Raw genomic sequence first — 13755 nt, forward strand, 5'->3', positions numbered from 1 at the left:
TGGCCATTTGAAGTGGTATTGGACTTATTGGGTGTTATTGCTTCTTAAATGCATCTATTAAAAAAGGGATTGGTCCCTACTTTGAAATCAATCACTTTCAAGTCCTCTTATTTCTCATTTTCTTATGCATTCTTTTTCTTGGAAAGTCTAAAGATTTCCTGAATGCATCAATGAGCCCCGGTGTCTTTGTGGTTCCAGGAGTTATATGCTGAACTAGAAGGCTTTTTGGAAGTGAATGTTTGAGTGTGAATCTTTGTATGTCACTTTAAAGAGAATAACTGGACTGTATGCACTACTTTAAATGAAGTGCCATATACCAGATAACTAGAGCTGCATCCCCTCCATTTTATCTATGGCAAAAATGTACTTGAATTGGATGGGATTTGTCCTTATGAGGAAAATGTGCTGATTTAGCAACAGTAAAACTAACTTGGAAGATTTTGAAGACCCATTTTTATTTTATAAATAAAATAGTGGCTGCTTTTATATTAACTACAGCATTAATTAATGCTCTTTAGCTTTGGTACAGTAATCACTAATAGACATTCAGTGACTCTGAAGACATTTCATCCCCAGTTTTCTTCTTCCTTCAGTGTATATTAGCATCTACACACATGCTCATGTGGGTATTTTATGTTCACTGTACTTAACAGCCTGGCAACAGGACATCACAGAGGGTGAGGTTGTGGTTTGAGCTGGTTTATGTACATATCAGGTAGGAATCAGAGAACAAGCTCAAGGCACAGCTGCAGTAAAAATGCAACTACTGAGAAGATAGAAAGGAATGTGAGGTGCTCACATATTTTAGATTAAAATCATAATTATTTGCAAAACTTTATGTCAAGAAAATACAAGTCATATGCTGTAACATATGATTTGCATGAAGACAAGTTTCAGGACACCAGTCAGCCTTCTTGACATAATGACATTGTCTACATTACTGTGACATTTTTGAATAGACCAGTAAGTCATTTGTACAACATTCTTGCTGAAAAATAATAACTTTGTAGAGTTTGTTGCCCTTTCCACTATAATTTGATCAGTATGGTACTGTTCATTACACCTTCACAGCGGAATAGCCACAATAAAAATTCACTGGAGCCTGCAGGAGTTTTCAGACTCTTTACTAGATTTTTTATCAGGCTTTTCTGTGCAGAAACTAGTACACCAGTATAAGTAGTTTGAGTATTTATAAAGTTCAAGTTGATTTTTGAATTTATAAAGTTCTTTGCCTATTTAGTTCCATAATAATGTATTTCTTTAAACAAATTTCTGTTGTGTTTCTGCCAACTGTTTGAAAGTACAACAGACTGTACAGGTCTGTATTCTCTCTGCATTATGGAAAGCGCAATGTTTTGCTAGTATTTGTGTTCTTGGAACATCCTGGTATCTGAAGTAGTGAAGCCAGGCATAAATTCATTAGGTAAGGAAATGGCACATTTTGCAGTCCCAGTTGTTGTCATGGTCTGAGGTCTTTTTAGTATAGATGTACTGAGTAATGTAATAGTAGGTCTACATCTAACTCCCAAACAGCTGTGGTTGTGTATTTGGAAATTTATTTATTTTGAGCTATCCCTCTTTTGGGGATTAGATTTTCATTTCCCTAGACAGCCATTATGCTGTTCCTAGTACAGAGACAGTAACACTAGACAGCAGTTTCTACCTCATATTCTTTTCTCGTGGTTACAGTTGCTGCATAGTTTTGACAGGACCTTTGATCTGCATTCCCCAGTGAATGTCCTGAAATGCTGACTTTCTCAGTATTGTTTAAAAAAAAGCAAAAGTTTCACTGGAAACCAAGATTTTCTTTTCATGGTGCTTAATGTATAGTAAAAAAATCTGTTACCACAAATTAAACATCAGAAGCAGCCCAGGAGCTAGCATGAGAAAAGTGAAATCCAAGTCTCTTTGCTTTCCAGGAAAGTCACTGGCAGGGCTAAAATTACCCACAGTTATTCTGGGTAATATCTGAAGAAAAACTCAAGTTTCTTCCAGGATTTTCATAAAATTCAGCCTGTGGAATTTGCAACTTTGAAATGCTGTGCCTGTCTTTGCCATCACTTTTAATTTCTTTGCTGTCCTTTGTGCTCTGGCAGGAACAAGGTTGCATCAGCCTTACACCAGCCTGTGCTAGCTTGTGGTAGAAGAAACTTCCTGTAGAAGTGCTGATTTCATATTACCAAGCTCAGCAATTGTCATGGCAATGTCATAAAAAATGGAATACTTGTTCTTTCCTGTAAAACCTCAAATATTAATAATGAAAATGTCTTTGGTTTTGTTTCCTTTTAAACAGGGAGATCCAGGACCTATTGGACCACCAGGAGAAGATGGACCTCCTGGACATTCGATAATGGGACCAGTGGTAGGAATTTTGAGACAAAGTTAGAAAGCAAAGAAACCTGAGATATGTGCAAATGTGAAAATGCAGAAACTGCCAGAGCAACCTTTCTGTGCCTGGTGATGTCTATGAAAGTGAAAGCTGTGGGCACATGATTTAAGTCTGTATTCCTTTTTATGTATTTTTAAGAGCATCGAAGCAACTGTCTGTACATTACTGCTTCAGGAAATAACTTTAAAACATACTCTGGAAAGTGGTGTCAATGAATTAATTCAGCGTGTCATCAGTGACAACAATGGCACCTGCATTGTTGCAAGTACATTCACTTGCTGTGAATCACTGGGATTGTATTGTCTGGACACCGCAGAATTGTGCTGTGGGGAGCATTAATCATAGACATGTTCCTGAACCATCTCTATTATATTTCTGATGCAGCCAAAAAAATAATACAAACAAAACAATGAACAGTCAGCTACCTGACAAAATCCCTGTTCTTAAAGAAAATAACGATGGAATTAAAAGTAAAAATAGAGATGAACTCATATTCTATGATTTTAATTGGGGCCCTGGGGTGTGTCCAAAGAAGGGCAGTGAAGCTTTTGAAGGGTCTGGAACACAAGTCTCACGAGGAGGAACTGAGGGATGTGGGACTGTTCAGTCTGGAGAAGAGGAGGCTCAGGGAAAACCTTATCACTCTCCACAACTACCTGAAAGGAGATTGAAGTGAGGTGGGAGACAGTCTCCTCTCCCAGGTGGTAGGATGAGAGGTAGTGGCCTTAGGTTATGCTGGTGGAGGTTCACATTGGATGGTAGGAAACATTTCTTCTCAGAATGAGTGGTGAGGCATTGGAACTGGCTGCCCAGGGAAGTGGTGGGGTCATCATCCCCAGGGGCGTTCAAGAAGTATGTAAATGAGGCACTGATGGACGTGAGGTTTAGCTGATGCTTTAGCAGACACGGGTGATGATGAACTGACAATTGGAGTAGATGATCATCTTAGTGATCTTTTCTGAACTTATTTAATGATTCTAAGTTTCTGTGATTATGTGAACTAACCTTCCATCAACCTACAGTAGAGTACATTTACCTTTCTTAGTTCTCTTGTACTGAGCGAAGAGATGTGCAGTGCTCCCTCTATGGCTGTATACGTCATACTTAGTTGTGGGGTGGATATGTGACTTACAAGTACCAAGAAGGAATTCCAGTTGGTTCAGCAGTCACTTAGGAACATCTTTAGGGCAAACTGCCAATGTACCTTGAAAGATACATTAAAGTATCAAATTTTCTTTTGTGATAAATGAGAAAAAAAGGACTGGCCTTAATGAACATGGCAAAGGCTGAGGTACTCAACAAGTTTTTTGCCTTGGAGGCAGTCAGAGCTCCCACGTTTATTGTGTACCTGAACCTCTAGGTGGGGCTAACAGAACAAAATCCCTCCCATTGTAAGAGAAGGGCAAGATCCTCCTGGAAGATATGTTAAGGCACATGCAAGATGAGGAGGTGATGTGAGATAGCCAGAATGGCTTCACCAAGGGCAGATCTTGCCTGACCAATCTGGTGGCCTTCCTACAATGGAGTGACTGCTTCAGTTGACAATTGGAAGGGTAACTGATGATATCTAACTGGACTTGTGCAAGGTTGTTGACACAATTCCATGTGATATCACTGTCTCTAAATTGGAGAGATAGAGATTTAAAGGGTGGACAATTCAGTGGATAAAGAATTGGTTGGATGGTCACAGCCAGAGGGTTGTTTTCAATGGCTATATGTCTTAGTGGAGGCCTTTTAATGTAATTTATTATGATGATCTGGTTACATGCACAATACCTGATTTATTATTTTGTATTTAGGGTGACCCAGGACCACCTGGACCAACTGGACCCCGTGGAGAAAAAGGCGAAGGCCACAAAGGTGAAGCTGTAAGTATGTGTTTAATTCTTTACTGTTTATTGCTTATAATTACATTCTGCTGTACTTAGTTCTATACGAAAACAAAAATTGCTTTGTATGCTCAAGTATTTAGTCACTTAGTTAAGTGTAACTAAACTTCTCTTTCATCCTTCACCAGTTTTAAATATCTCAGGTTTGTTCTAAAGTCCTTTCCTATCATGGACACAGTACTATATCTACAGACAATTCGAACTGAGAATAAACTGAGCTGCTTTTGTTTCAGCATCATGAAAGGGATTTTCTGTAATTTCATTAAAGTCTTCATGGCTGCTAATAAGTATTACTGACATTATAGCTTTGAGTTCTTACCCCTCTTTGTCCCCCGCTTTCTTCTTCCCCCTGTTCCTTTTTTTTTTTTTTTTTTAATTCATTATTTTCTCTTCAAGGGAAAATATTTGCTTGGCCAAACTATTCATTAATAAAACTATATAAATGCTGGTTATAGTCTGCCAAGTTACAGGATGGAAAACTTAGGTATATGTATGTATGCTTAAATTATGCTTATTACAGGACTCCTGTCTCCTAATGCCACACGAGTCACGCATCTCTGCAAATCACAGACATCAGTAAAAAGTGAAACATCTTTGGAATGTCTGAAGGTGATAGCATGTGTCTTTCCCATTCTTAGGCCAACTTTGCCTGCTTCAGGGCCTGTAAAGACTCTGTAAGCTACCAGCAGATATGAACAATAGTTATGTAGCTAAAACTCAGTAGCTCTGATAGAGCAAAGACATCTGTCCTCCAAATACTGAAAGGGAGGGTAGAGATGCCTTCAGCAGTACAAAGGGCAGATGAAGGGTTTGTGAAGGATTGAGCAGGAGTTCAGCAGAACAGACTTTAAACACAAATATGTCAAAATATGTTAGTCCTGAACTGACACCTATATTTAATGGGTTGGCTGGACTCAAGTCTAGGCTTCCTGATAACAACTGTTGCTCAGTACACAATAGAAATATCATGAATTTGAGAAAACACAACTGAAACAGAGAGATTAATAAATACTACTGAAATTCTCTTCTTTGTGAAAGAGCATAACTACTGTTTCTTTAGGACAGCTACTGACATGCTGTATTCTTCTTGTACCAGGGACCTCCTGGACCACCAGGCCCTCCAGGACCACCAGGCCCAAGCAGTGTGGGAGATCCTGGACCGAAGGTATGTACAGAGGTAGTACACCCATTTAGCTAGTAAACAGTGTAGACAAATATCTCCATTTTGATAATAAAATGCTGCAATTTCATCTCCTGCTTTGCTTTTTTTCTACCTTGATAGATGCAAACTAGTTCTTGCTTTATAACTTCAGATTTTCCATACACCCAAAGAATCAGAGTGTTTTTATGTGCTGGAATTTCTATATGGAGGTCAGAATCCAAGGCAGGCAGAATATTGCTTAGTAGTCACTTTCTTTTTTCTACTGCAATAAAAAGGGCAAGGCTCCAAACAAATTAGGAGAAATAGTGATTACAGCTGAAACAGTGATGTATTTTTGAAGTTCTTAGCTATTGATTCCCAAGAAAAGACTACAGATCTTAACTGAAAATGAGTATCGCTGTATAGGAAAAACTGGATGGCTAAAAAAATGAACACACAAACAAAAGGAAACAATAAAGAGATTGGAAATTCAATGCTGAAACACTTCCAAGTTTGTTTTGGTTTTTTTATCATAAACCACAAAATAGCTGAAACGTTACCAAGCTCTGTGCAGTATATAATTGGTCTTAAAAGTCACATTATAGCAACTATGTTATAAAAATTTGGAAAGAAGAAAATTATTACTAAAACTACATTAGAAATGTCTTTATGATGTTCTGCAGGGTGGTTTAATTAATGATCTCCTTATTACATGTGAAATAGGAAACACAGAGCATGTTGTAGTAGAAAGCAAAATAAACATTGCCTTTTTTTTTTCCCCAAACAGAACTTTTAACTTCAGTTCTCAGAACATGAAAGATCCCATCTAAAATAAACAATAATGTCTTAAAAACATATCCACAATGAAGTTAAAACTGAAGGCCATTCATCCTTAGGATGTCCAGTAGTCTGATGATGGGGAACTAAAACATCTGGATTTGTGCTTCTGTTCAGAGCTACCACTTACCAATACAGGACATTTCCACCTGGAGTAATAAAGAATCTGGCACATGCCAAGACTAAAGAATATAATTTCATTTATGGCAGTCAGAACAGACTTGCAGAAAACAGACAGTACTAAACTAATCAGATTTTTAATGTGAGGGTTTTTTCCAAATAAAGATTTTACACTTGATATAATACAGCCTTACGAGATATTCTTCTTGTTGCTGCAGAATAACATTTCATGTAAACTCTAGATTATTGTTGAAAATTATTAAAGTGGTTATTACATAAAATTATAATTTATGGTTGCACAGGGGAAAATAGTTCACCTGAATTGTGAAAATCCCTCTAGAACTCAATTCATAAAATGGATGATCTTATGTTTGCTGGCTATCTCTCATCCTTTACGTGTAAAAAAAACAATAACACAAGCAATCTCAGAATATGAAAAGAACGTTTATTTGATAAAAGAGATTCATAAATTTACTCACTAGTCAATTTGAAATTCCTTTGAGTATCATTACATTGGAATGTTCCATTCAGCTGAATCAGAGTTCTGTTCTCCCTGCTCTCAGAAATGGCTCACATGTGTGCACTGCAAAATAGGAATTTTATGTATCAGAGGTCAGATTTACATGAATACAAAATTGGGACATGTGGAATCCATTCAATCTGGGCAGCACACAATTTTCTATAGCATTTAAACAGAGGCAGATAATGTCAGAGTACAATAAAATATATATGTATAAAAGCATTATTGCCAAGTAGGAGATGGGCGACAGACATTCAGGAGTAAGAGCACAGCACCAAATATAAAGAAAATATCATTCTCAGTAATCACATAACAGAAGGATTATTAAAACCCCTAGCACAGCATGAACATTTGGGATGGATCCATTTGCAGTGTAAATAACTTCTGCAGCTTGAGGCATCTCTATTTGAACTAAAATGAGGAAGGTAGAGATGCAAGGTCTTTTTTCTTTAATTGTTATGTCAACCAGCTCTCACTGAAGGGATTGTTGCAGTGTCTACTGTGTGTTTCAGTACCAAATATATGTCTTACAGTAAGTGAGGTACATATCCTTGGAGGCCAAAATTTATTTTTCGTGCGAGCATTAGGTCATTTAATCCGCTTTCTTGACCAAATGATAAGAAATAAGTATTGGAATCTCGTACTTTTATTGTCACAGAAGCATGGGGAGGCTTGAGTTGGAATTGACCTTAAAGATCATGTGTTTTCAACCCCTCTGCCGTGGGCAGGACTGCTACCCACAGATCAGGCTGCCCAGGGCCCCATACAACTGGACCTTCAAAACCTACAGAGATGGAGCAGCCACACCTTCTCTGGGCTACCTGTTCCACCTGCTGAGTAAAAAGTTGCTTGCTAACATCTAATCTAAATTTCCCCTCTCTTAGTTTAAAAATATTCCCCCTTGTCCTATCACTGTCAGACCATGTAAAAGACAGTCTCCCTCCTGTTTGTAAGCTCTCTTTAAGTTCTGGAAGGCAGTAATGAGATCTCCGTAGAGCCTTCTTTTCTCCAGGCTCAACAAGCCCAGGTCCTTCAGCCTTTCTTCATAAGGGAGATGCTCCACCCCTCCAATCATCTTTGTGGTTCTTCTTTGGACCCTCTTTGACAGCTCCATGTTTTTCTTGTGCTGGGGGGCCCAGGCCTGGCAGCAATACTCCAGGTGGGTCCTCATGAGGTCAAAGTAGAGGAGGACAATCACCTCCCTCACCCTGCTGGCCTCCCCTTTTTTGATGCAGCCAAGGACACCATTGGCTTTTTGGGCTGCAAGCTCATGTTAAACTCTTAATCCCCCAAGACCCCCCAGGTCTTTTCTCTGCAGGGCTGCTCTCAGTGAGTACTTCTCCCAGGCTGTGTATGTGTCAGGGATTAACCCAACTCAAGTGTGACACCTTGCAACATCTGGCACGCGGTCTTACTGTATCTCAATAGGTTCACATGGGTCCACAACACTAGTTTGTCCAGGTCCCTTTCAATGGCATCCCTTCCTTCTGCTGTATTAACTGCGCCACATGGCTTAGTGTCTTAGTAGTCTTGACTCAGCTTTTTGTTTCTTGTTTCAGTGGTGTTTTTCTAATTCACTGATGGTGACTTAGCTTGTCTACAAGCACAGTGCAGGAAATAAATTAGAGCTCATCAAAGAGCAGCACTAATCCTTTTTAAATGAATTCCCTAGAGATCTGCTTAGAGTCACACCTGAGGGAAAAACAAACAAACAAACAAAAAAAAAACTTTTGCAACGTATGAAGCAAATTGAAATTCTTTTTCTCTAAACCAAGAAACACAAAAACTTTGAGAATTACTATAAAGCTCTACAAAAGAGCTTTTCAGTGAGACATCTGGTATTAACTAAGCATGTGAGGCTAAAACTTGATCCTTCACCTGCGGTGACCCTGTGTAAGAATGTATTACACATGGGAGGAAGAAAGACAAAACTTCAAGACCTACTTGTGCTTTTTTTGTGGTCAGGGCTGATCTAGGAGTAGATTGCAGCTACAGCAAAAAGAACACTGCAAATTATTTGCTCAGTACCTTCCTTTCACAATGGCTTACAGATTGCTTCCTCGTCCACAGCAGCCCAGAGTTTCTTAAAAACAATAGGTACTTGCAAAGCACTGACTGTAGAACTTCCTCATAGCTTTGATACCTCTGGTAGGTTCCGGAAGCTTGAGAAGGGAAAACTTTAGCAGCTCTTTCCTTCATCTGCTTAGGGCTGTTTCATACAAGGACAGTGAGAATCAATAATTTGTCTCCTGATAACAGATGAAATTTAAAAGAAAGGTGACTATTTTTGCTTAGTCTCATAATGTTTGCTAGTAATACAACCATCTCAAGCCAATGGTAGGGAAATACTTTACAGGAAGAGCTGGTAAACCACAGAGGTTTTAAAAGATCAGGAATATCTACCAGTTATCTCACTGTAGAGGGACACTTCCTAGCACTGTGTGTCAGATTTAAGAGCTACAATCTTTAAGTACTGAAGTTTGTAATCTTTAAATGTTTACAGATAGAATCTGCCACAAAACAAAACAAAATTTGAAGGACGCTGCCAGTGTCTTGGCTCTTGAATTAGCAGGGAAGGTGTGATAGAAAAGTGTCAGGTCATCATAGGAAGAACACCTCTCATCCTAAAAAGAAACAACAAAAACCGAAATATCCCTCTCTTTAGCTCTCTTTTCTAAACCAGACCAGACCAAACCAACAAACCACCTCCCCCTTTGATAAAATCTGAGTGGAATTCCCTCTTGACTAATCTGGCAAACAGCTTAACTCTCAGACTCTGAGCTTGACATTCCAATTTAAAGCCAAGAGTGTCCATGTACCATGCCTGTATGTTGACTCAAGCTGGCCAGTGTCCAGTGCTTTGGAGGAAAGAGGAACTGAACATAAATTCAGTATCCAAATATTAGATCAAGAAGGAAAGCATTATAAGCTTAATCTAAGCTTCGGATTCAGGTTTACCACCTCTCCAAATCCATCCAAACAGAGCTAAGACCCTCATGTATTAACATAAATAGCACAGTGCAGAACTTATCATGGCAGTTTTGTAGCCATATACAAAACACACAGACTGGAGTGATCTGTCACTGGAAATTGAATTTGGGGCATTTCACCTAAAAAGCAGTTGTTAAGATCTGAAAGCTGCACAAATGTTCACAGAAAGTAAAAGAAGTCAGTAAAGGGTTCTGTACTTTTTTTCCATCCTTTGTGATCAGTATGATATGTTCTTTCTTTTCTCCTATCACAAATGAAGTTTCATGTGTGATCAGTGTGATTTGTACATGCAGTTCTCTTCTGGTTAGACTGCTCCCTCTGCAGGCATATCAATTCCTAGTGTTTTGTTTTGTTTTGTTTTAATTTTATAAAGCAAATGTGTGTAGCATTTGTTTGCTTTCCTTTTGAAGCAGTTGTTTGACCAAATGCTTTTAGAGTGTATGAAAAGTGTACTAGTTAGTAAATGGTAAATTACTACTGCTATTATGACTACTTTCAGGGAGATCGTGGACTGACTGGCCATCCTGGGCCCCCAGGACCGAGGGGAAGCGGAATGGTTGGTCCTAAGGTTGGTACTACACCGTCTTGAAGCTTCCTGCTTTTTGTAATGCTGGCTGCCGGACTCTCTAATCCCTCTGACACTAGAATAACTTCTTCAGTTACTGATTCATGTTGGCACAACTGCAGGAGAAATCAAGCTTTAAAGCGTGGGGATTGACTATACATTCCTACTGCTTGGATTAGGGCAGAGTACTACCTGAAAACTGCATTAGAAACTAAACTTTATCAGATCACAGCTTTAGAGATAATAATTGAGTGAAATGACACATTCATTCCTTTTGCATCTATGATATTTCCAAAATATCCTTTTGTGGGTAAAAATGTGTGAAATTTGGATTTGAAGTTTGCTTATTTTTTATCAATGAAATTGAATCCTGTTAGCTGCATTTGTAAAACCATTAGGAAAGAAACATAAAGCCAAAAAATTAATTCTAAAAGGTGCCAGCATGCAACATCTGGACAAATTTTAATTTCCTCCACTAACATGGATGGTAATCCTAAAAGGAAAAAAACTGCTGCTAGGAAAGATAACTCAGTCCATGCCTGTATTTCTGTATTATAGATCTATCCATTAATAATTGTACAAAGTCAGTGGAGAAAACATTGGAATTCTGTCTATATTTCTCCACATTTAATTAAGTTAAAAACATGTATGTCTTTGTAACTTCTTCTGTAAGTTCCTTAGCAGATAGAATAACAGAAATCTCCATGGCTGTTCTGAATAAACTTGAGAAATGTTATCACCATCATGATACAGAAATGCAGTGAGCAATAGGGTGTTGATGTTTTCTCAGGATGTACATATGACTTTGCATTCCTTTGTGAAAGCTATAGCAATTTCATTACCTCAGTAAATCATATAGATAGTCAGTTTAAAAAGAGTAATTTTGGTAAGAATCAGTTTAGACTGGGTCTCGAAGCCCACAAAGTGTGTGACAGTATGTAGTGCTCAGCCCAAAGCCTTCAAGACTGAAAAGTAGGTTCTCTGTAAATGATATTTTGTTTTCAGGGTTGAGGACCTTCATCTAGTTCTTCATCTAGTTCATGATCTAGTTCTTGAGACAAGATTTTTCGAACAACAGTGTTTAGTGTGAACCAGTGCTTATATAAATGTAGGTTAGCGGTAGTTTTTACAAGAGATTCCATCAGAGTGTGCGGCAAAATGTTGTCCATGGATGCATAGATGGACTTTACCTGTTTTCTACTGTAGCCACAAAAATCAGCAGGTGTTGCTTTAGCTGTTGACTCCTCCTCTTCCACTTCAAATTTTCGGAATGAGTGGTGCTCCCAGAGACTGTGACTTGAAATACTTGTCTATGCAGTGAGTAAGAGCCAATACGTCTAGCTTTATTGCTCTACTGCTTGCCTCTGTGTGGTGTGATTACACAAAGCTGTTAGATAAAGTTGGCTTCAGTTGGTTTCTACCTGGGAAATAAATGGGAAAATCATCACACTGTTTCATGGGCATATTTTTTTCGTTGTTTTCTGCTCAATTGTTCATTTACTTTCCTGAGAGTTTGTCAAATATAACTACCGAAGCCTACTGTGTGAAACCATAAACCGCAGAAGGATCAGAACAAGAGTCTTCAAAAAGGTTTTACTTGTGCTTGCAGTGAATTTGAAATGATTTCTTCAGTGTTACCAGGAATAGAATTTATCTCCTAATTCTTCTTCTTTTTTTTTTTTTTTTTGTTCACACTGACTGTAATAGGGTATTATGGGACGGCAAGGCTTGCCTGGTCTGCCTGGTCCTCCTGGCGTCAGCATACAGGGAGATAAGGTAATCCAGTTTAATGTATCATGTCTCCAGTTTCTTCTTGTATCTCTCACATAGGAAGTTTCATCTTTTTTTTTTTTTTAATTTATTTTTTTTCTTTCTCTGCATATTCTGTTATTCTCTTTGTCACCGAGTCTCTGAACTCTTGCAAATATTCTTTGTAAATCATTCATTCATTCATTCATAAGGTATGTAAAATTTACTTTAGCTGTTGACTTTCATTACTGTTGACACCTGACTGCTCTCCTATTATTCTTATTGCTACAGATATATTTAACCTCTCTCATCCCTGCCACGTTTCATTGACTTTTCAGACTTAGGGCACAGTCCAAAGAAAACATCTGGAGTTTGCTTTTGATGTCTTTATGTAAAGACAGTATTAGAGAGCCACTGTATTTTTCCAGAACAGGACAAACAGCACGTAATTATAGGAGCATAAAAGAAATGAATGAGCCAGTCTCCAATATACTCTATCAGGTAATTACTAGCCTAGTTCCAGCCATATCAAAATGTGTCTCCTAACAGGAGAAAGGCAAACATGGTAACATTCTCACTGTTGAAATGTAATGAAATACCTCGTCATAAATGTGTGGAAACAAATTGCTGAAACTGAAGGCTCTAGTGAAGAAAAAAAAATGTTTCTCCTATTTCTCTGAAATTGGTGCTTCAAATTGAGCATGTGATTGAATATTTCCCTGGATCAGGAGTTGAGCTTCACTCTGCATCTCTCAAGTTTTAAATTACCAGTAATTCAGTAAAAGGAACATTATTTCAGTTGGGTTAAGACAGATGTCTCACTGTACCGCAGTAGGCTGTAGAAAATAAACTGCCATGGAATTTGTTGGCAAAGTTGGTTTTCATTGCAACATACTGACCTGTTAATAATAATAATAATAATAATAATAATAATAATAATAATAATAATAATAATAATAATATAAGTTTATGTTGTTACCAAATGTTTTATAGGATAATCTCTTATTCAGGGTGGAATTAGCTCATGCAAGCTTGACCAGAAAAGCATTATTCCTGACTTTGTTTTCATCAGAACTTACTCCGACTCCAGTCTTCCATATTTTTCCCTCTTTATAAAAATGGAGAGCATTTTTCTTCTTCACTGTGTTTCATAGCGTAAGAACATACTTTACAACGTTCTCCAATTTCTCACCTTTTCTTATTTTATCTTATTGTATATCTCTCTTCAACAGATTCTGATTTATGATGTTTTAAGACTCCTAGACAAAGATCTGTCTGTGGTTAGAGTCATCTGATTGTCTGAACCTTTGGTTTTGATCTATCTGCAGCTTTCTTCTATTTTAATGATTATCAGTGTCCACAAAGATACTAGGTGTTCGAATGTGATAATGTAGGTAACTTCTTCCTTTCTTTGCTGAATTTCAGAAGCCTATTTGCTCTATTCTTGAGGAAAGCAGAAATGTTTCTGCCATCTCTATGGGCTTTATAGTATAGGAAAACCGTTTCTGCCTGGCTTTAATATACATTTTTGTTCTGTTCCCAGAATCTAATACT

The 13755-nt window shown here is 37.9% G+C and overlaps 1 protein-coding gene across 4 annotated transcripts in view; it reads left to right on the plus strand.

Moving 5' to 3' along the window:
• COL28A1 (collagen type XXVIII alpha 1 chain) overlaps nucleotides 1–13755 on the plus strand; it is a 53639-nt gene that overhangs the window by 28698 nt on the left and 11186 nt on the right. For all 4 annotated transcript variants that reach the window (XR_014943046.1, XM_015853659.3, XM_085538596.1 and 1 more), the window contains 5 exons: nucleotides 2294–2362; nucleotides 4189–4257; nucleotides 5375–5443; nucleotides 10387–10455; nucleotides 12160–12228. Coding sequence is in view for 3 of the 4 variants with exons in the window: in XM_015853659.3 (XP_015709145.2) it covers nucleotides 2294–2362; nucleotides 4189–4257; nucleotides 5375–5443; nucleotides 10387–10455; nucleotides 12160–12228 (345 nt within the window). In the remaining variant the exon portion in view is untranslated. The remainder of the gene's footprint in view (nucleotides 1–2293; nucleotides 2363–4188; nucleotides 4258–5374; nucleotides 5444–10386; nucleotides 10456–12159; nucleotides 12229–13755) is intronic.

Source organism: Coturnix japonica, chromosome 2, assembly GCF_054131305.1.
Source record: "Coturnix japonica strain WE chromosome 2, WE-NBRP24, whole genome shotgun sequence".
NCBI lineage: Eukaryota > Metazoa > Chordata > Aves > Galliformes > Phasianidae > Coturnix > Coturnix japonica.